General features: G+C 34.7%; 1 protein-coding gene across 2 annotated transcripts in view; it reads left to right on the top strand.

The window, feature by feature from the left end:
- The window catches only part of hth (Meis homeobox homothorax), a 302,627-nt gene that overhangs the window by 266,463 nt on the left and 11,051 nt on the right, over positions 1-25,113 (top strand). For both annotated transcript variants that reach the window (XM_036356913.2, XM_070106000.1), the window contains 2 exons: positions 2,806-2,954; positions 24,293-24,369. In XM_036356913.2, the coding sequence (XP_036212806.1) occupies positions 2,806-2,954; positions 24,293-24,369 (226 nt within the window). The remainder of the gene's footprint in view (positions 1-2,805; positions 2,955-24,292; positions 24,370-25,113) is intronic.

Consider the following 25,113-nt stretch of genomic DNA (forward strand, 5'->3'; position numbering starts at 1 on the left):
GTGCAATCGGTCTTAAAACTTTAAAAGTTTTTGTCTGGAAACGCTGTTTTTATAGACGGTAGTCAGTCGACTTGAAACTTTCACATGACCTTCTTATATATACGATAATATCAAAGAAATATAATTGTTGATAAAAATTTCGATTTTTTAGATCGCTTAAATATTTTAAATTTTTTCATAAAAAAATTTTGTTTCTGACATATATTTAAATTTCGACATATTCTTCGATCATTATCTGTACTCAATTATTGTAAAACAATTTTTTTTTTTTTTTGAATTTGAGATAAGTTTGAATAGAAATATCTTCTTTACAGTCAAACAGCTTTTTTTCGGAGGTCCCCCAGTAGATCGGCTACAGAATCAAGGGTATCAAAAGTTGTTCAAAATTTTTTGATTATTAAAGTACATTATATTCTGTAGATGTACATTAATTATGTTTATTTATTACATAAAATGGTGGTGCTAAAAAATGTCACAATAAAAAGGCGTTTTTTCTTTTTCTCATTTGGATATAACCGCTTAAAAAGTTTTCTTCAATTATATATGCATGCCATTTAAATAAATGTATTTAATTTTTGATTTAATTACATCTTATTCTAATTGTGAAAACTCAGTTTACCTTTCTCATCAAAGTCAGCACTAAGTAAATTTCAGTAATATGCTCCTTAATCTAATCTACACCTCAGAAATTAGAAATTGGATTTCATTCAAAATTTCTTGTTTACACATGTCCTTTTGTTATCTGTGTGGCGCAACACGCAAGTTGCCTCATTACAACACAACTCACCAGCTATTAAACTACTCATTTTCACATGCAGTGATTCTAAGTAAGCACTACATACACATACGTTGGAGAACACACATACAACTTACATTTTTGTTGTTAGTTATGTAAATAAAGCTATATAAAGTACCGACATCCACCTGGACGCTTATCACTTCTTTATCTAAGACGTATTTGACAACAGAACCGAGTCAACTCAACCGGAAATTTACCTAACAACCACAGCTTAACTAACTTCCGTACTAATTGTGGCAGGATTTGCGTAGAAAACCTACCAATATACCCACTTACTTACGTGTACTTTCTCCAAGATGCGCACATAAATAACATAATTTCTCAAGATTTCAGAAAATATATATCTTTCGACTACAAGAAGCTGTATTGTTGTTTGCTTTGTGCTTGGTGTGTGGAACATTGTCATGCTGAAGAAAATTTCAAGTTGTTTGTGGCAAGCAAACCTATTATTTCACATATCAAACTAAGAAATGATAAACATTAGAGAGACAAAACAATGAGGCGCATTACATGATAATGATTATATATAGATATGTATGAACATTAAAATACAGTATGTATTCAAGTAGGTGCATTGCATGCATTGTTAAAATTACCGCCAGAAAGTCAGTGGTTAGCTAGTGACAGTAATTCGGTTTCAGCTTGTTGATAGTAAGGCTCCACTTACCTACATACCTACACATATGTATATGTAAATATAATACTTATGTGTAGGTATGTAAATATACATATGTATGTGTAAGTGTCGATGTAAATGAATGTACATGCATAAATAGTGGTCCTCAGGTCATAGTCATCAGCTTCGAAAACCTGGGCGTAGTGAGTCAACAATTTACGGATAGTTAGATAAACTTGACTGAAAATTAACCAAACACTCATTTAATGCCGAAATTATGCATGGACATTATTATGCGTTGCATTCGGGCATAATGACAAATATTAATTTTCCACAAACAAGTAAACAACCAGATGAAATGAAGCATACACAGTGCGGGAGTTAAGTGCAGAGGCGAGATGAGATATGTAGTGTTTAGAAAGCTCTCTCTTCGGATTGATGTTACCGTTATTTAGTGTAAAATTGTTTAGTTTTTGTTGCTATACAAATAGTTGCAATTTCCTTAAGCATTTTAGAAAATTGTGTATCGAAAAATTGAAAAAGTGAAAGCTCCCTGAAGCTTCTGAAATAAGAAACACTAGATCTTTGAACTATATACAAAAATGACGATAATATTATAAATTTTACTTGTAATGTTGCTGGAAAAACAGTTGTAGTTGGTTCGCAGAAACAGTTTGGAAAGTTGTGGAATAAAAATTACATAAGTGAAAGCCCCGTAAAAGCTTATGAATTTAGAAATTTAGATTTTTTTTAGATTTAGTTATACTCCAAAATAAACATGGTAATATTACAAACGTTACTCGTACAAAATGCTACCAATAAGCTTTTATTGCTTGTTAGTCGATCGAATAACTGATTAAAATTTATATTTAAAAAAAATATTTTGAAAAGTTAAATTTTGCACTCGCTTCGTTTAAATTAAATGACCTTATAAAAAATCATAGTAATACCTAAAGTTTGAAAAGCTTTCACCTTTAAATTTATTAAGTGAAAGCTCTAACCTTAATTTCAAACTAACTTTAAGTTAATTTTGGGCAATATTTACAAGTGTTATTTTCACTTCCTCTTCAAAAATAAAAAAAAACATTAATAAATATTCACAGGCAAGAACGAACGCGCTAGTGTATGGGTGTGAAAGCTTCGACATTTTGTTGAAGTGTTAATTGTGTAAACTTTTTTAAAGTGAATGAGTGGAAGCTATCAAATAGAGTATGAAAGCTTTATCACATAAATATAAACTCCGCATAACAAATTTAATGCAAAATAATATAAATGTGTTGAAAAAAGTTGATTTATCTTTATATGAACTTAATTTATAAGAAAAAATTTTAAAATTATAAAAACAAAAAATTTAATTATAATAAATAATTTTCCACTTTAAATTTTCCAGGTGACGCCAGCAATGCCAGTATAGGCAGTGGCGAGGGCACAGGCGAAGAGGATGACGATGCGAATGGTAAAAAGAACCAAAAGAAACGTGGCATTTTCCCAAAAGTAGCAACAAATATCTTAAGAGCGTGGCTGTTTCAGCATTTAACGGTGAGTAGTCGTGCAAACCTATAAAACAAGATATCAATTGAATAATGAATGCATACAATTTTAAGACAATTTTATTAAGTTACTCTTTAAATATTAAAATATTAAAATAAATCATTTGTGCCTACTTCAATGTCGTCACAGTTATGCACTGTTGAAATAACTTTTTTGGTTGTAAACCTGAACAACTTTTTTTTTTCGAAAATAAAAATCTATTTTCACAGTTTTATTTATTTGAAAATGTACCAGCAATTTTGCTGTTTAGACAAAACATTGAAGATTTATAGTTGTACGTTTATAAATCAAAAAGATTTGTACTATTTTATGTAATTCTTGGCTACGGCTTGGCAAGTATGAATTATGCCAGCGGATGTTTGAGTTGTGCTGCCAAGTGTTGAGCGGAAAGTCAAATAACTAAAGAAATATTGCGGGGAACAATTGCCAATAATATGGTTTTTGTTTAGGTGAAAATGCATTCATTGCAAATGGCCACATTCACACATATATTCTGAAATTATATGAATATTATATCTCATCTTACATATGCATTTATTTTTAGCAAAAACATATAAATCAATGCTTAATTGCCTGTCCACTAGTTTGACAAAGTTGCAAAAAGACCACTAATTTTTATTGCCATGAGTTTTCAAGTTGATTATTATAATTTGCTGCCAGATAATGACTACTTATGCTAGAAAATTCACAAAAATATTTACATTATGCCAGCAAAACAACACGTCTCATGTAAAATTCAAGCTGACCCTTCAAATATGACCTCTTATTAATTACACGCTTATCTTGCAACAGTATTATCTAAACTAGTATGACTGCAGTATGCAGTGTCTAGCGACGGTCTATGGCGTAGACAATAAACGAGCGAGATTGTAACAATAAACACGAAAAACAGTTAACTTAAGTTGCAGCTGAAATCTTCTTTACAAATAAAACACTTTTCCATACAAGAACTTAAATTTAGTATATCGTTCAGTATGTATGAGAGCTATATTCTATGAAAGTCGAATCTAAAAAATATTTTCGGAGATTGTAGCAATGCTTTAAATAAAAATCTATGTGCAATTTCGTGAAGATATCTTACAACAACTTGGTTTTGATCGATCAGTTTGTATGGCAGCTATATGCTATAGTAGTTCGTTATCGGCGATTCTAACAAATAAGCAGCTTCTTGGTGAGTACAGGATGTGTACAAAATTTCAGATCGTTAACTCAAAAACTGAGTGGCTACTTCGCGTATATACAGGTAGACGGGCCGACATGACTTAATCGACTTAGCTCTTCCCGCTGATAATTCATATATGTATTTGTATGTACATATATTTTATAGGGTCTCCGACGTTTCCTTCTGTGTGCTACAAACTTCGTAACAATCCTAATATACCATGTTCAGGGTTGTTTCAGTTGAAAAATAAAATAACGTTTCTTATATTGTCTGTTGAGCATCTATTATGACTAATTTCACCCACAATTTACTGCCTAGCTATCAGCTTTTCAAGCAGCTTTCATTAAAGCATTACTGGAAAAGAAAGAAATCTTGAAAAACAACTAAAACTTCTTGATATCTCTACTCTTCTTGGCAACTGAATAACTGTTAGGCCAGCGAGAAATATTCCACTAGCCTATTTAGTATATGTCGATATGCAATTTCTTCATTTATTTGCATGTGTATGAAAATACATATGTACACACATATGTATTATATGTATATGGTATGCACATACATATATACCACACCGACTATCATCATATCCACATGCAGTAGATAAGAATCTTTGCGCCGTTGCGTTTCCATTTTTTCACCTTCTTCACGTCGCCGTGATACCTGAAACTAGTAGCATGGTTTTGAGTATTGTTGTTGTTGTTGTCTCAACCGCTTGTTATTAAAAGCTACTGCCATTGTTATTAAACAAGCTGATATCAGAGTTTTATTATTGTTATAACGACCAGTACAGTTGCAGCTAACGGGTTGCCATACTTACGCACCGACAGTTAAACATACATATGTATCTATGTATGTACGAGTGTATGGCTTTAATGTATATTTGTATGAATTTATGTACATATGTACGTACTTGTATGTCGCACACCTCATTTGCTTATTTCTCATTTTTATTTCATATTATTATTTATTTACACTATCGCACACACATATATACACATACATACACGCATTGATATCTCAAAGTCTGTGCCGTGTATCTAAGTATGAGCAGCCATTCTACGTATGTATGAATAACTAGTACACGCAACCGTAAGTGATTTCATATCACTCTTTCCGAGCTGCGGCTCTCCCACTATACTATATATACATACAAACAATAAAGCAAACACACAGCAGTTTTTTCCGTGTTTTTTGTTTTTGCGCTGCTCATAAATGCGATTAAAATTTTTTATTCATTATTTTATTTTTTTTTTGCTTTTTCTCCGCGTTGTACTCAGCAAACACGCACACACCCACACACATATGTACATATGTACGTAAAAATATCTACCAACAATTAAATGCTTCGTAAGCAGCCGTGGCGCCCATTGGAGCGCTCTCACTCCCATCACTGTTCGGTAGGTGGAGTGATATTTTATAGTGCATGCATTTTGTTGTTGCGCCACGCACACACAGCCAATGCGCTTGATTGTTGTTGCTGTTGTTACTATTGTTGCACAGTAGCCAATACGGCTGCCATTGGTTAAAATGTATTGCGGTGTTTTACTATTGCTATTGTTGTTGGCGCTTGCCTTAGCTACTGTGGCTGCTGTCTAGCTGTGTTTCTTGTTGGCTTTGTAGCCTTTCTGTTGGCTTTTTTTCTGCTCTCTATAGTTGCTACTGGTGTTGTTACTACTTTGGTTGTTGTTGCACGGTGACGCCGCCTGACAATTTAGTAGCTGGTGTAAAGTTTACGTTGACGTGCGCAAAATTAAGTATGGCCGCCATCCGTTTCGACACATTTCGCTGCTGTTACGTACATACATATGTATATATGTATGTATGTAAATATGTTGTCGACTTATACGTGAGGGGTGCGCGTGTGATCGAGCAGGTGGGCGTTCAAGAGATCACTTTAGGTAGGGCGCAGGTACTCGGATGAGTGGAATTACGCAATTCTTTTTTGGATTTACATGTGAAATGGCACGATTTTTTATAAAGTAAATACATTTTTGGCAAAAAATAATTATATAAAAAAATTTTTCTTCAACAATTTGAGAATAATTAACTTTTACATTACGCAATATACATGGTTTCTATACAAAAAGAAAATCTTCTTCTGCTTGGAATTCAGGTATGTAAATTTATAATATGTTGGAACTTTTTGCCTATAGTAGAGGCTTAATAATTTTTCTAAGTAGCTCTTTCACCTAGTAAAATCTTTGGAGATGTAATCTCCATCTCTTTAAAGGACTAGCACGTTAACTTAGGTTTCACGGAAGCTATAATAATTTTCATAGACATAATTTATACCATAAAAGGGTATAAATATGTCTATATATTGGTTTTGATGTAGTGTTAGGCCAAAAAATATTATTTTTTATTATAATCATAGATTCCTCAAAACACCTCAAACGATTTAACGTTCAATACAACCAACTATGAAGTCAACTTTTCCCAAAGGAACTTGCAACAGTAAACAGCAGCAGTATTTTTCCACTCAAAAATGCCTTAAGTTCAAACACAAAACTATTCAACCTCAACCACACGCATTACAACAACTATTTGCACAAACCGTCACATCTTTGACGTGGCAATAAATCAAATCGACTTGCTAGCATAGAATGTAAGATCTGCGGAAAAATTGCAAATCCACTCAACTCGGCAGTCAATTGAACAAAAGCATCCCCCATTGCATACAGTTGGCAAGAAATTCAATTTAAAATCAGTAAACACATACACAAACACATGCTAAATATAAAATATTTAACTAAATCCTCCACAACGCGTCGCTAACGTATTGAGCTATTGAATGAAAAGTGAGCAAAAAAGAGACAATTTCACTTAACGGTACACATAGAGCTTGCAGCAGCAAATAAATGCGTAACTAAAGCAAAAATGCTAAAAAGTGCGCAATGAAAGCATGGCAATTGGAAGTTGCAAGTTTCCAAGCCAACAAAAGCAAAAAAACAAAAACAGAGACAGCTAAAACAATTTTCTTAATGCTACTGCAAATCGGCGCTAATAACATTAAGGGTAATAGCTCAAAATAAGCGGTAGGTAACGTAAAAACAACAAAGATGCACGAAACGCGCTTATGTATGTATGTGCAACATGTTGTATACTGCGCTGTTGCGTACGCAAAAGTAAACATGAGCGATGCGCTGATTTAAACGGCAATTCATCACTGTCGTCAGACACATCCTCGCCAGCGTCTGCGTCCTTTTCTCGGTTAATGTTGAAATGCATTAGCTTTTGGGCGGAGGCGGCTATTAAGATGGGGTGCCGATAGTGAGGCATTGGAAAAGCATTTTAGCTGCCATTATATAAACATACATCGCAATTTCATCTATATATACATATATATATATATATACGCATACATATATACATATATTCAAAGACTTTGAGCTGTTTATGTGTGTATTTTTAATGTTTTCGCCAGCAGCCTGCAGGTCAATTACATTTGGCCGAAATAAAACTCATTTCCGTTTACTATTTTGTTGTTGTTGTTTTTGTATAAATAGAAGTTTTCTGCAGAAACAAGTAAGTTTGCTTCTTCTGCCACTTTTTTGCGCTTATTGATCTATGGCTGACCACAAAAAGTTCACCGATATGCCAAACCTGCTGCGTATATCCACACTGCTCGCAGCATCTACTCAATAACGGCGATTTTCATGTTTTTTCATTTCAATGTTTTTTTTTGTTTGTTTTTGTGGCGCTCACGGTCATCTTCATTTTCCTGTTTTTCTTGCTGGTTGCCAAAACTGTAATGGCTTTTTCAAAACAATATTACGAAATACCATTAAGATTGCTATCAATATCTCATATAGCGAATGCGGCAAGTATACATACATTTGTATGTATATGTGCATGCCACACACTCACCAAATTTACCTTTTTGCCGTACGATAAGCAGTGGTAAACTTAAAAATTAACTTAAACCACATTTTGGTCAATTTCGTAAAGCTACTGCCACTTCCTTGCCGCGCCCATAACCATGCAAGCTTAGTACGTCTAATGTCCTTTTTGTTGCTGACCATTGCGGTCAGCGTCATATCGCCAGCAGGAAATCTTCGAAAAAATAAATGCATTTGCAGTCACACTGCGTAACGAGCTTTCTTTAGCACTAACATGTTGCAAGAGGAAGTAGCAAGTGAATAAAATAAAATTTGATAGTTTCGTTTGTCGCCACAAGCACACACACACATACGAAGTAAAGTACGCATTTAATATGTGAAGAGCATTTACTTGACCGGCAGTTGACCAAAACTCCCGAAGCAAAAGTGAATTGGTAAACATTGCCGAAATCAAAGCTTATCTAAATTGCTAACCACAAGCACACACACACATACACAGACAGCGTTTGCATATTGAACTTGAGCAAATGAGACATATTTGTTTGTGAAAAGGCAAATGCCGAAAATTATCGAACCTAAGCAGTTGGCATTTGCAGCTCAAAGGTGGTTGCACGGCGAAAAAGGCAAGCAAATATAAATATTAACCCTTTCTGATTACAAATGATCATAAAAAACATATAAACCTGCAGATAAAACTTTACACATACATATACACGTATATATACATGATATATCGCTGCTTGCCCCAACTCCCAGTAAGGATCAATTTTATTTCGGCAAATGCTTGCAACTATTTTGTATGATTACTCTTTGCGCCACTGCTTAACCCAGCTTTGCACGTTGCGGACACAAAATGGTGCATAACAAATTTGTTTATAACGGAAGTGTCATTTAGAGGTCCGGTCAGCATTCGTAAAAGCCATTAAGCGTATACATTTCAATAGCATACGCAAGCCATTCGCAAGCATTCAAAAGCGATTTGTGCACATTCAAAAGTTATTTGAAGTCACTTGACCGCCACGGATACTTACTTACTGTGTGGCAGTTAGTTGAGTTGCATAGTTTTTTAGTATGTAATTTACTTTGATGGCAAAGTATTCCAAGAAATTTCCACTTAAACAGGGTCTACGAAGGTCACTAAAACGGTTTTACATTCTGCTTGACTTTTTTATAGTTTTCACATTTAACGGGTGTAAGGCTTTAAAGAAAGGGAGTGTAGTTTTAGAGATAGCATTTAAAAGACATTAATGAAATCTAAGCGATAAAGAGAAGCTTGTGAAATTTCGTTTAAGCACAGATTGCGAGCTTTTATAAAAGCACATTTAATGCTTTTAAGGGTTTGCAGAGAAAAAGTTGTATGCTGATGAAAACGTTATTTATTTGCTAAAATAATGAAAGTTACATGATTAGGCGCAGTTTGAGAGCTTTTGTGAAAGCACACGGAAAGCTTTTGTTAAAAGCTTTTAAAGAGTTAAAGAAAAAATATGACATGCTTGCGACAGCCTCATCAATTGACTAAAAAATAAGGAATCTTCTCGTCGCTTTTGTGGAAGCTCAGTTTGAGAGCTTTTATAAAGTTACAGCAAAATCTATTATTAAATGTAAGAAAAAAAGCGCTTTGGTGAGGAAAACTTCATTTAGTTGTTTAAAGAAGTTATGTAATGAGAGCTTTTGTGAAAGCAAAATTAAAGCTATTATTGAGTTAGAGAGTAAGCGTACGAAGTAGTAGTCATTTATTTGCCAAAATAATGAAAGTTATGCGACAAGTTGGAGGTTTACAGCTTTTGCGAAAGCGCAGTGAAAGCTTTCAATTATTTAGTTGGGGAAAAATAGTTATGTACCAAGCATTCTCACTTAGTACCTATATACAGTGTTAGTGTTGGAAGCTCGACCAGCTCTTTACCTACTAGAGACTCGACTGCAGGAATTGTTTAGTCTAGCAAGAAATCGGCAAGCAAGTATTTCAGTTTAGTCAGTGTGCGGACAAAGTAACTAAAACATCATCTAAAAAAAATTAAAGAAAAAATACATTTTTGTGGTTTTCCGTGATATAAGGTTTACCTTAAAAAGTATATTTCAATTTTTTTTTTGCTTTCCTTTGGAAAATTTGTAATGTCTTCTTTAAAACTCTAGTCGTTTTTTGTATTTTATGTATGTTTTTATAAAAAATCTCAAGCATTAGTATGCACTAGGCGTTTGTGTCATTACCATCACAGCCATATGCCAAATGCCATATCCAACGCCAACGACCGATCGACCATTTTGTGTCCGCATTGCGACACCTCGAAGCGTTAAACAAGCGCCCAAATGGCTAAAACAACACATACATAGAATGCACAAGCAGCAACATGTTTGGACGCCAGACAACCTCGTGGCTATATTAAGTGTCGATAATTAACCGTTTAGTTGCCAATTAAAATGTAAAAGAAAAAGCTAAAAAAACACAAACATACATACATAGATTCGCCACTTTGGCAAGGTGCGAATTGTGTATGGCAGCAACGGCGACGGCCTACGTCAAAAAGTTGATGAAAATGCCAAGCGAGCGACCAAGCAATCAGTCCACCAAACAACCAAGCAACTAAACAGCCAGCCAACCAACCAAAGCGTTGCGACGCGTCGTCTAAATTTGCGAGGCACGAAATAGTCAAGTCACTCTGTCAGTCAGCCATACGGCCAGCGCAGCTAACTGTGCAACAAGCAGTCAGCCAACCACGTACGCGTCCAACGCAAAATGTGAGAAAACATCAAAACTGACATGCGTCGTCTCCGTCTTCGACAGGCGGCCAAATGTGGATGGCTGGATGGCTGGGCAGACTCGTTGCTTGGCAGTGCAAATGGCAACACAACAACAACAGCAACAACAATAAATATACAAACCGCACCAACAAACATTCGTCATGAAGTAAACCAGTCTGCAAGCGCAGGGCGAATGCGGCGCGGTAGGAAAGCGCTGGGTCGCGAAGGAGATGCATGCAGCACTGACACGGCGCTAATGAGTGCTTATGACGAATGTGGAAATATGCATGCGCGCTGGCAAGGGTTAAGACGCGGACTACAAATACACAAAAAATAAAATAAAATAAATATGGAAATAAAAACATGGAATGAGAAATATGGCAAAGGCAAGTGGTGCAAAAATGAGTACAAACAAGTACGACTACATGTCTACATATGCAGACAGCCAGCCAACCAAATGGATTGACTCAGGTCCGGTTGCTGATGGCTGATGGCGGCCGATGGCGCGGTTGGCTTGTGAATGAAATGGTGCAAAAGGAATGCCAAAGTGGAAGTGCCGGTTGCCATAATTATGGCAGTAGCTATGTTGTTGACGACGGCCTAGCTGTATTAAAATGTTGTTGTAAATATGGGTTTTTTCTGATTTGCACTAACTGTAGTTGTTGCAGTTGTTGTTGCATATGTACTTTGTTTACATTTGCGAGACAGGCTGTTTTGCTGCGCTATGTTTATTGTATTTGCAATTGCCGTTAATGTTATTGTTATGGTTGTTGTTTTATTTTAGTTAGCGCTGCTGCAACATGTCATTTACATAGAGATATGCTGCACGTTACACGTCTTGCATGCAAAAGCTGTACATTATTTTCTCCACCTCCACTGCAAGAAACGCGCCATAATTTGCCGTTGCCACCGCCGCCTCGCAAAGCGTATGTCTGCATTATGTCCGCCTCGACCTACCCACTCTTCATTTTCAATCCTACAGCTGTCTGTAGCCAACTACACGTGTTTGTATGAAATTAAACAATTTGTTGTTGTAAATATACTTGCAACACAAACTTATGTACATACGTATGTGCGCGCTCGAGTGTAATTGCCACAAGCAGAACACCGCGCGCCTCTCCAGCAAGAGTTGCGCTGTTGTGTGGGTTGCGCAGTGTTTGGCCAAACCTGGCAGTCGCCGCGGCAAATTTAAGCAGCGCGCATATGGCATATGTGTTGCATATTTGCTGCATATTTAAGAAATGTCAGCAACAACGTTTGCGATAGCAATCTTAAACGACTCTATGCGCTGCCCAAAATATGTGTGTAGAAACCAGCAACATTATTTATACATATGTATTTGTCTGCGCACGGAAATTAAATTGGATTAAAAAAGTCTGTCGCATTAATGCAGAGCGCTCTTAGCTTTATTAATGCAATTGTTGTTGTTGCAACAAAAATTTGCAAGTTAGTATGTAGCGCGTTAACACCACGCCTTTGCTGCTCCTCTATGGTTTTTGTTGGAGCGCACACTCGCGTTGTATGCGGCGCGTCAGACATTATGCGCTTGAGGGCGGCCGTGTTGAAGGCTGCGCGACACTAATGCAAATTCGTTTCATAATGGCTGCCTTGCTTTGTCTTAAAGGCCGCCTTAAATGCAAATTACGGGCGCGATGACTGCTCGAAATAAAGCGCGTACAGCGATTTGCTGTAGAACGACGCAAACGGAAACTGGAATGAAAAAGTTATATAGAAGACGTATATAGAAAAGCAAATAAATTTAATTTGTGGCAAGTTAACTGCAATACATATATTTTTCTAAATAACTAGAATTTTGATCCTTAACATTTAAAGGCTCGTGCGGTTAATATCAGACTAGCGCACCTATAAAATATAGTTGTAACGGTGCTATGTACAAGCGCGCTCAACTCACAAATTTCTCTTCTCAAGCACATACACACGATTTGTATACCTTAGTTATCCTGCGTTCTGCTCCTTTGCCATACTACACTCACCCTACTGTTTCGCAACACTTTCTCAGTGACCCCCTTTCAATTCCTTGCCTTCGGGGCGTGACAGTAATTAATTATTTTGTATATGGCAAATTAATATTCCGTATGGACTTTGCATTTTCTACTTTATGAACTCAACGCGATTGCGCGCCGCTGTCGCAACGCGGCATTTGTCTTCCTGCAACGCCAACGTAAACTATACTCCGCCTCCGCTTGGTTGCTTTACTGCCCGCATTGCAAAAGTACATAATGTTGCATGCCGCAGCGCGTAATTAGTGTCAGCGTTGCAATTTGTAAGGCGCGCGTTGTGACGCGTTGCGTTGGCTGCAACGTAACAAAAGGATAAATTGAATTGTGCAACGCCTCGCATTTCAGTCGCACTTCACTTCCCCCGTTACACTCTGCCGCTGCTGTACTGTACTGTTAATGGAATTATTTGACAGGTGAAAAGGTAATGGGCGCGCATAGACGGCGTCGGTGTCGGCGGCAGTGGTGGCGCACTAGTGGTTGCTCTCTGTTGGCTTCTGAGTTATTGATGAGTTACAAATTAGTTGGAATTGTAGTGCTAATTAAAATGCGCAGGCGGTGTGATTATGCCATATTTCTTAAATGGGGCTAGTTAGTAAGTGTATATATAGTAGGTTGAGTATATATTTGAAGAATTTCAAGGTGTTTAACTTTTGTAATAAGGAATGGGGGATGAATTGAAAAAAAATTAATCCTCGCTCTTCTAGACATCTTCTAGTTAGTAACTTGAACTTTTTACAGTTTAGATTTAAAAAAAATATATATATATTATATATATATCTATATACAAGTGTATATCGTAAATATATGTCCATATATATATAAGTATATATATATATATATGAATATACATACAAGTATTTGCGCATGTGTGCAATATGTGGCATGAATGTTCGTACAATTTAGCTAACATATTGCTGGAATATCAAAAATTTTCATTTCCGCTTCAAAATGGCTGTCCTTCCGCCAAGCAGTCGTGCAGAAAAGAAACATAAACAGACACATATATGTACATATACACATAGACATATAAATATTTACCATAAAAAATATAAGTAAAATAGCCAATTGTTCGTAGTATTTCATTTTGTTAGCTTTCCCATGCAATTGTTGTTATTGCTATGCATGGCGCTACACAGCGTTATCTACAGTATAAGTGAGGCATTATTTTAGCATGAATTTCATGAATTATATGCATTCACACGTACGCATTAAATGCGCTCGACGAAAATCCCTCAACCATAAGTCGCCCAAAAGTCCAAAGCCGGCGGACAACTACACAGCCATACATGCAATACATACACGCGAGTTGTGTTGTTGTAAATTTGCACAACCAACAGGCCAGGCTTGTATTTATGCGAAACCTGTAGCGCAGCTCGCCTCAGCTGGTCGCCACAAAACAGGGGTAAAATGTAACCAAGCGACCACCACCGGCGCTGGGGTGCGGGCGCTCCATTTACTGTTGTCCTGTACGCTTGCAGGCTGATTGCTTTTTGCACGAAATTTTGTTTGACTGTTGGTCGCTACTGATAATAAAATAAAATATGCCGGTACACATGGTCAACACCGCACGCACACATACATATTTTTGAGCTGGTGGCCTTTCGCAACGGATATGAAAGCTACTAAGCAGTCGGAGCAGGTTGCAGTCCCCAACACATAAAATTATTGCATGCCAATATTATTGTATATTTGCGTGCGCTGGATATTGTTTGATTGCGTGCGACTGTGTGGGTGGCTGTTGGGGGTTGGCGTGTATGTGACGGTTGTTGCACGCATATATATGCGTTTCGCATCGTCGCTACTCTGCACTTTGTATTTGCGTAATTGTAGCAGATCAATCTTTCATTTGCTTGCATATTAAACGTGCCCCATGATTCATTGATTACGCTCGCAGCAAATTAATGATATCGAAATGGTTGCAACATGGGTTTATCTAGGGGCAATTATGCCGCGCGAAAAGTGAGTGTTTCGTACTTGAAGGCATTAGGCGGGTGGCTAAAAAGCCGTTGGCATAATTTTTAGTACTATTTCCAAGCTGTTTAAGATATGAAAATCTAAATTTCTACAATTTCAAAAGAGCTTATTTAACCCTTTTCAACAACAGAATCTCATTACATTTGATTTGGGTGTTGAGACAACATAATTTCTAAGGTTCCTCAACATAAATCCTAATTATTAATTTCAACATGAGCTTCTTTCGATTCTTTACGAGTTTGAAAACGATTTTTTGGAACTGTACAACCTTTTTTTTCTGTTTGAAAAAATACATTTTTTTAGCCGAAATGGACTAGTTGGGTGTTCCCTTGAGCGAACCATTTGATTTTCGTAACAGTAAAAAGTGACAGAGAATCAAAGCTGTACAGTAAAATATTATAACAGCTCAGTTAATAGAAGCAGGAAATTCCTTGTGTGATCATATTACTGGAGCTGATGAAGTTATATAATATACATTGTTTTGAAAGCAACTCGTATAATAGCATCCAAAATGTACTTCTATTGATTTATTATCGATCTGCCAACTATTAGTTTAATTTAAATAGTTCAAATTTCACTCAAAAAATAATTGTTGTAGGTTTGAGAGACTCATAACGTGTACAGTGTGTACAAGTGTATAATTTAATATTTGGAGAAGGAAAAAATCACACGGCGGCAAATTTAGCCTATGAGGGAGCATCTTTTATCTTAAACTCATAGAAAAGCTTTTGCATTTGGAAATTAAATACATTATTGTTTTGCAATATGTTTTCACTCTGATTTCAAAGTAAATAACAATTAAATAAAAGGCATATCTAACATAAATAAGAAAAATTGATTAAAACTTATTTAAAAAGTTTTCTTGATTTATTATATACTTATATTATGTTATAACAGAAAGGCGAGATCCAATGAAATTTTTTACAAAAACATAAAGTTATGTTGGAAAAAACGTTTGATTTACATACATACCTAAATTAAATAAGATTGGGACCCCTAAAAGTGTTTAGGCAATTTGCCACCGCCAAATGTGCATGTATTTTCAACGACTCAGTGATTTGCATAACATGCAAACTCACAACACAACTGTCTGCCATTATTTTCGTACAAGAAATTGCCAATACTACTAAACACATGCATGCATGCATGCATATATACACACACATACAAGCATTTCACTTACTGCCAATAATTCAGTTTCATATTGACCTCTATTCTTATTGCTTCACTACGAATACAAAACCTGTATGAGGCCGGCCTGTGCTGCCAATGCAAGTTAATGCTACTTCCAACACGCAGCCAACAAAATAGTCACGCTGCAAACCGAGTCACAGAGGCGTGCCACAGGACAGCTGAGGACATATTTGGTGCAATATATTTATAGCATTTAATATACAATGCTTGCCAAACACATGCATAGACGTCTGTGTGTATAGTGTATATTTGTATGAGTTTGTGTATGCGTGTGCAATAACATTTCATGCCAATACATTACTTAGTTGCTTACCACAACTGCCAAACTCGTGTATTGCATTATCAGTTTTGTGTGGCAGCCTTAGTCTAAGGAGCATTGCATATGCAAAGGCGCACCTAACTCTAATAACTACCTGTCGCCTGCCACCACTACGTGTTTAGTTGTTTTGTACACCAAGCGCTGACTGCTCCAATAATCGAATATACACTATATGTTATTATTTTCGTTTCGTTAGCATTGTTGTTGTTGTAGATGTTGTTGCTGTACTCTTAGGACATGTCATAGCGAAGCGTAAAATGCAATTTTCTATTGGCAGTTGTCTTGTAAGGATAACAACGTTGCATGCATGCATGTACCGTTATAAAGTAGAGCTGCTCGCTGAACTTTGACTAGCAGCAATACGTTGACAGTGCGGCCAAACCCACTTTTGATTGTCACAACATGTGCACATTTATTGCATTTGCTAAGTGGAGAAATGTCGAGAAATAAATGTAAAATTTTGCATGTGGATGGGTATGTGAGAGTGTGCATGTGTGTGTGTGTAGGTGTATACATTTCTATACAGGTGCATATGGGCGTGTGTGTTTGTTGTTTTTATGCCATTTGCTGTTTAGTGTCTGTCGTACATGTCGAAAATGTCATTTGTTGCATGAAATTTACCGTTTTCTTATGCAAGAAATACGCCTCTACTATAAAATAACGTTAGAGTAGAGGTAGTGCGAGTGAGAGAGATATGTCGAGAGTGTAATGCAGTTAGTATAGAAGATAGTTGTACATTACAAAAAAAAAACAAAAAGGAACAAAGCAAGCAAGTCACAGTTATTCGAAACATTCTCATATTAAATTATTTGCATACCTTATTGTTGTTGTTATTGTTGTTACATTCATGCTGTGCATGCGGCGACACTACACAAAGCAATGATATTACAATTTATGTAAAATACGTTCAAATTGAAAATTCACACACACTGACATGCATACACACATATATATAAAAATCTATATCTGATACATATGTACATATATACCGTAAGACATCTAAAAGCCAGCAGGTGTATAAACAAGAAATTTTACTACGCCTCTAAACCCTCCAGCCAAATTTGGCTATGCCACTGCTTCTAAGCGGCTTTAGTAGCACACATACATACATACATAAATTTCTATGTGAGTTGTTGGTGTGCACGGCTTGTAGTGTAGTCTTGAAAATATTTCTTATAAGCTGCGCCCACAACTACAAGTAAGTTTTCGAGTTAAAATGGAATTCAGTTATCCTTACGGGTAGACTAACGTTCTTCACACACACACAAACACACATTTGCATATCACATATATATATATATGTATTTATGGCTGTTAAAGTTTTTCTTGCTTGAATTCTCGGTTGGTTTGAGCGAAATGCATTTTCTTTGTTTCCTCGTTAATAAATTTAGTTCGGCATTTTGACGTCATTGCGACTAGCTACACGACAAGGTATTGCCTTTATATGCAAATAACGGTATATATGCATATATTGTAAACATTCGAAACACATGCAAATGCATATTTGCGGCCATTTGCTGTTTGCGCCGTCTGTCTGGCCATTTTTCGCTTGCATTTATATTTACCGTTACGCACACATAGAACTGAAATTGAGAATTTGCCCGCTCTCCTTTGCCAATTTACTCACATATTTTCATTTTCTACTTTCTGCGCTGTTGTAGTTAGTGTTGCTGTAATTATACGTTTATTGGCATAGTATGACCAGTAAGTAGTCAACAGACATAAATTACCTAGCGGGAGTATATTAAAATGGAATTTATGTTATTCAGCACACATGCACATACCGCACGGTGCCGTTGTGTCTTATGCGCACTTTGGCGTTGAGTTGAGAAGTTTCACATAGTCAGCACTTGGAGATCAAAGGCTAGTTGGCATTTCTATATATTCTATATATACAATACGTACATATTGCTATTTATGTATATACAAACATATATGCATCTCCTATGTACAAAATAAATAAATATTTTGACATTTTACGAACTTTTTATTATGTTCATTTCAATTTGTTTTCAAAGCAATTAAAATGTTTGTGCCGTTTGGTGAGGCCAAAAAAAAGAAAACAACAACAAAAATTGCCATATTTTATAAATTCATTCATTTCGATTTGTATATAAAAATTTGTGGCACAAAAAGATGCTGGCATTGCAATCTTGGGTGGGTTGTGAAGATAATTTATGATACTGTCGTGCATAGAATGCAATAAAATAAATGAAAAAGTCACCTCGAATTTCTTAAACGTTTATACAAGTCAAAGTAAGATAAAGTTTACCGTTTAGGAGAAGAGATAGCGAAATAATATATAAAAAAAATATACATATGTTATTATAAGTAGATTAAATATTTTAGGCTGCCAAGAAATATTGGATAGCAAATGGCGAGGTTTTTATATGGTTAATGGTTTTTCGTGTAGTAGACATTTTTTCTATTTATTTCTAATTCAATTAATATTTTATTTATTAAATAAAAGAAAACATTTTTTGCAGCTCTTGTCCTGAATTTAACAAATATCTTTCAATTTTAGACCGATTTTTTTACTCTTAATTCAAACTCTTAAAATGATTCAAATTATTGTTCAAAAATAATTCTTAAATCAAAAAAACATACGAACTTTTTTTACTTAAGCGATATTTTCAGCTACATTTTAGAGCGAAGATTTTGCTAAAAAAAAATATTTTATTAAATAAAAAAATTTATTTTCTTAAATACAAACTACAAAATATAAAATAATAATTAAAAGCAAATCAAACTCAAATCTAAAAAAATTTTACCCATATATATTATTAAAAATTTTATTTCTATAAATTTTACCAAACAAAAATATTATTAAATAAAAAATAATCTAGAAAAATTTTGTCGTAAGCGGTCCAATTTTTTTCCCAAATGATGAATGAATAGTTTCTCCCCAAATGTTAAACGCCCCGAAGGCAACGTCGGTGGTTCTAGAAAAAAAAAAAATATATATATTTATAGAAAAATAAAGAAAAAAAGCTGAGTCTGTCTGTATATACGCGAACTAGTCTCTCAGTTTTTGAGTTATAGATCTGAAATTTGCACAAATCTTTTTCTCTTTAAGAAGCCACTCATTTGTTGAAACCTCCGATATCGGACTACTATAGCAAATAGCTGTCATACAAGCTGAACGATTGAAAGTAAGCCCCTGTATGGAAAGGTTTTTTATTTGACGAGATATTCTTACAAAATTCGGCATAGATTATTATACAGAAAAGTATTACAATTTTCGAAAAAATTATGTAGATCGCAACGATACAACATATAGCTGCCATACAAACTGACTGATCAGAATCAAGTTTTTGTATGTAAACTTTTTTTTATTTTTGAATGGTCTTTTAGTTTCGGTAGAACCGAATTTAATATTTTTTCTTGCTTAGTCTCTTCGATAGTCCAAAACTTCACTACTACTAGTAGATGTCAAAATGTCGCCTACACTATAAAAAAGTAGTTGTCCTCATCTCATTTTTGCCGCAGCTTGCGCCACATTATTCTGCAATTAACAAAAAAGTACAAAAATAAAAATTAAATAATATTATAAAAAAATATTGTAGGCAGCATCTGCAAAACAGCAAACAAAACGCCCACATCTGCCGGAAGTTGAAAGTTGTATAAACTCTTTTCATTTAGCTGAGACTGTTGGCTTTTGTTTGGCGCGTGCTCAGAAACCCTTTAGCCCTTACAGCATAGTCAAAAATGTATATGTATATTTTTTAATTCAACCTTTCTTTTTATTTAAAAACACCATTGAATCAGAAAACAAAGTTCAATATTAAATTTAAATGCATGCGTGTGTGTGTGTGAGGCATGAATATTATAATATCGTGTGTTGCAAGCGCAGCGAAACAATGGTCGCTGGTAGAGCACAATTGCATAGAAAGGATATGCGCAACGGCTGGTTGTGTGGTGTAAAAAAGAGGATTTTCATGAAAATAGGCGAACAAAGGCGCTGAACGAGCGGAGTGCGATTAAAAAAGTGGGAATAAAAGACCCATGAAGGTAAAGGTGTATGGCATACAAACGAGCGTGAGTGATGAACAAATGAATAATATACGGGAATCAAAGCAGACTATGAATCAGCATAGGTATATATACATATATATATATAGATGTATGTGTATATGTGAGTCTGCTTTTATTGGTATGATAAAGATTGATGCAATAATTAAAACGGAAAGGTGCAGTTCTTAGTCTCATGTGTGTTTTTGTTTATTTGTGAACTTTGTTTTTGGGATTTTGAAAATATGTGTATAGGTTTGTTTAAATTAGTGTGTATATAGAGAGAAAAGTACAAAGGCTTCCGGTCGCAGTCTAATTTGTTCAGACAAACAATGAACGCTTATGCAAGAAAATAGTGTTGCATACAAGTATATTACATGAACATATAAGCTACCACATATGTATGTATATATACTTGTTCTCATCCATATAATCGAAGCGAGCAACTGTTTTAAAATACTGCCTGTAATTCTTTAAATATTACAACAACAAAAATCATAAATATTTATGTGAAAGCCTAAGTCTAGTTAGGAGCTCGCATATTGGCAAAAAAAAAGTTAGTTTAAGATTAGCAATGTATCTGAGTTCAACTGTTGAATATTAACTGTTTTCGATTCGACAAGCATTGGGAAATAGCGAATCAGAGAAACTGTACTAGTATAGAAAAGCTTCTTTTTTCCTCCAAATAAACAATTTAGCAACCACTGAGTTTCGAACAGCTTCTATGCCTTACGTTTTCTATAAACAATTATATATTATATCAAGTTATAAATTTTTATATTTAACAAAAAGTCCACGAATTTTAATTTTTGACTGTAATCTGTCATTTTAGCAATTTCATTGACAACAGTAAAACTGGCCTAAAATATATAAACCAAATTTGGTAGCATTGAAGAAAGCTCGAAGGAAAGCTCACTTGATATCCTCATACTCTCTTCAATCGAATTCAACTTACTAACTTTGTTGCTTTTATATGAAAATTTTTTGAAGCGAGCAGAGTGCGTACTGGTACTATAATTGAACAAAGACAAAAATAAACCATTTTAGAAAACCTAACCTAAAATTATTGTTCACATCTAAATGCTTTAGCTTATAGCTGTCCCACAAACTGACGTACCAAAACGAGTTGTTTCTTGTTTTATTTGTATTAATAATACTATAAGTGTAAAAATTGCTATATTTATATATATATTGCCGCTTCTTCTTCCCTTCAATTATCTTCCCTTATAAAATATGTCTCTAATAAATTTTGACTTCCACTAAACATACCAAAATCATAGCTCTTACTTCGCTCCTAAAATGCATATGCACACTGAAGTAGTCTGGCGCATGCAACAGGTTTTGTGGCGCCACCATTTCTACACGCACATACGCAAGCCAAGTCGAAACCCAAATGTAGTCGTATCGTTGTAATAAATATGCCATCATTATCAGTATCGAATGACAACATTAATTGTTTGTTTACTTCTAAATATCATTATCAAATTAGACACTGTAAAGGCAAAATGTAATCGCACACACACAGGCAACCAAACGAGCCATTGCATACGAATTTCGAGGCGCGGAGATAAGCTTAGATTGCAGTAGGCACTCTGTGTTGCATAGACACTTCATAATAATAAATAGATAAAAGAAATATGAAATATAAGGAAGTAGCCAATATGTATGCGATACACACACATACCTTAATAAATGTATGTATTTATAGTTAATTTCTGCTGATAAATATTTTCCATTTATTTATCAGTTAAATTGTCATAAAATCAAAGTAAATATTTATTTTGGTATGCAACCGAAAAACATAAAAATTTATCAAAAATAACGTCAAATAATTGTAATAAACAGTTAAAGCGCCAGCTACTGGCTGTAGCTATAAATGAGTGGGTGGGTGTGTGTGTGTGCATATATGCATTTAAGTAGCTACTAGGCTTAATTTTTCAATATATGGAGTGTGGGTGCAGTTATATATATATATATACACACATATACATATTTAATAAAAACAAATACATATGTACAGAAGCACAACTTTGTTTGACGCTGATTAGTCCACAAAATACACCGTATGTATCATACATATGTACAATATGTATTTTAGGCGCACAATTTTGATAACAATGCAGCAATTGTTCACATACATACATATACACGCACATACAAGTACTTGCTAACATTTTCCTTGCCTGCCTACTTTCATTTTGATTTTCGTTTGATTTCACTTTCATATATTTTTTTACCAAAAAAAAAAAAAATTCCAAAAAATATTGTTTGCATTTCTCTATGCAATGTTTTAGCTGTTGTTTTTGTACTTGCCTGTTGCGCCTATTTCAGTGCATTTTTTTCTCAACTTCCAACACTTTGTTTATACACTGACGCCACTGTGGCGGCTACTGGTCGTCAAGATTTATGAGGGCGTGCATTGGGCCGAGCCACTGCCGTTGATAGAGGCCTTTTACAAAAAAAAAAAAAAACAAAATTACAAAAAAATAACAAAAATATAAAAAAAAACAACAACTTTGTGTAGCGTGCGTTGCATGCGACTGCATTTAGGCGCTGCCACCGCTTATTTAGGACATGTTCAAGTGGATGCTCCAGCGCTAGAGTTTAATTGAAAATAAGCACATAGATTTGTTTGGCGTTTAGCTTACAACTTACAGCAAGAACAACAACAATAGCTATAATAAATTCAAGTGTTTGACTGACTTTGTGGCTAACTAAACTTTATTGTTTATTTTATTAGCAGAAATATACAACAGTATGCGTGCGTGTGTGTGTGTGTGAATATGTGCATATGAGGTAATTATTGCACGTGTTTGAGTGTGGTTGCCAGAGTTTTAGTGCGCTTATTAAAATGTCAGTTGCGCTTAAAGGTGCTGACAGTTGAATATATCGTACATTTGATTGATCTGTTCTGCTGCTAATCGTTTTTATTACACATGAACGCAAATACACACACACATACGCATAATCGTATGTGAAGTGTTACAGTTTGTGGCATGCAGTTTTTTAAAGCAGTTGTTTAGATAAGCCAGAAGCTGTCAAATAAATGTTTAGTTAAGGTTAGAACCAATTTTTTATCGAAGTGCTCACAAGTGAGTGGTTTTTCACATTCATATACAATATATATGGTAAATACATACATATCTATACCACTGCATAATTATTGTGTTATGTTCTGTGAAATACTTCCATTAATTTTACGCGTTGAAGAGCCGTTTTCATCGCCATATCGGCTGCTGAGTGCTATTTCTCCAAACATTTCGTAATATTTTAGATAAGTTTACTTGTAGAATTCTTTTCCAAATATTTCGTAATATTTTAGACAAATTTACATGCAAAATTCTTAGAAAATTTTGGCTACATAAGCAAAATGTGTTCATTAATTCTTAGAATTACAAACAAGTGATTGCTTCGCAAGGGATACAGTATACATATTATAAACATATACATATGTATATAAAATTATGTAAGTAAAATACACTTGGCATATATCTGCAACGAATTTATTTTCTAACACTAGCGAATCTTTGAACTTATTTCTGCCTTGGAAAACCTAGCAATAACTTCTTTCAAAATGCTTCAGCCAATTGGAGACGCCTCAAAACATACGCAGAATATCAACACGCAGTGCTTAATTAAGAGAAAGAGAGAAGACTAGTTATTATTTCTAATAAAATATTGGACTTTAATTAAAAACAAAAATATTTGACAAATCCTAAATTTAAATTTTCCATAAGTAGAATAAAAAGAGAGGCACTAGTTATTTATTTAGAAGAAATATTAAACTTTCATTAAAAAAATAAATGATAAATTTCTAAATAATATTTATTTGCTCTTAAAATATTTGTAAGAAAAAATTATTTCTAAATTTTAATTTTGCAGCAAATTCTTCCATTTTGAGGATATTAAAAGAATCTTCATTGAAAAAAATTTTTTTTAATTGTTATTTTTATTATTATTTACACTAAACAGTCTTAATTATTATTTAACTGAATAAAATGTAAAAAATTATTTTTGAGCAATTTTACTCAATAAAATTTTTTTGTGCAATTTACTATTTATTACAGCATCCCTACCCCTCCGAGGATCAGAAAAAACAGTTGGCGCAAGATACCGGCCTAACGATACTGCAAGTGAACAATTGGTAAGTGAAGCCTTTTCAAATCATAAATATAGTTAAGACCGGTGCTGCCAACTGAGTTAAAGTGTAAAATATTTAATGCATATGGAAAGTATCTTTCTGGGTACTATATATAGTATATTTAAAATAATAATATATCTAACACTTACGGTTAACGAGTTATAAAAAGTCGGTGAACGGCAAATGACAGTTATGTACCACCCCCGTTCCCGGGACAGTCGGTTCGGACACGGGTACAGATTTTTATTAAGCTAATAACTACTTACATATGTATATGTTCGGCAGCAGTTCTCAAAATGATAAAAGGCACGCTTTCTGCCAACAGAATAGTAGTATATTATCCATTATCCAAAAATTCAACCAATCAAAGTAACTTAAAACCATTTACAAAATGTATTGCATTTATTTCGAAAAAGTTACTCATTTACTTTGTTTCTAATGTAACAGTTCCTGACTGCTTGCTTTGTAGGATATGGAGCAAATAAATTAAGAAAACTAAACGAAACATTTTAAGAAAATTAAAATTTGGCTGGAAATTATTCTACTCACTCGTAGCGCCAAAAATATCTTTAACAAACTTTGTCCATTATAATACTTGTGATCAAGTTACACGGACATATCTACATACCATATATTTCAGTGAAGACCTCAAATCTCGAATATTCACTTTTTAAAAGTATTTCATGCGCTTAGTGCTGTTGCTTAGCCGCTGTCGAAACTTCTATTCGTGCAGAGGAGAGAGCGCCG

The sequence above is a fragment of the Bactrocera oleae genome, chromosome 2 (genome assembly GCF_042242935.1).
Source record: "Bactrocera oleae isolate idBacOlea1 chromosome 2, idBacOlea1, whole genome shotgun sequence".
In the NCBI taxonomy this organism is placed as follows: Eukaryota; Metazoa; Arthropoda; class Insecta; order Diptera; family Tephritidae; genus Bactrocera; species Bactrocera oleae.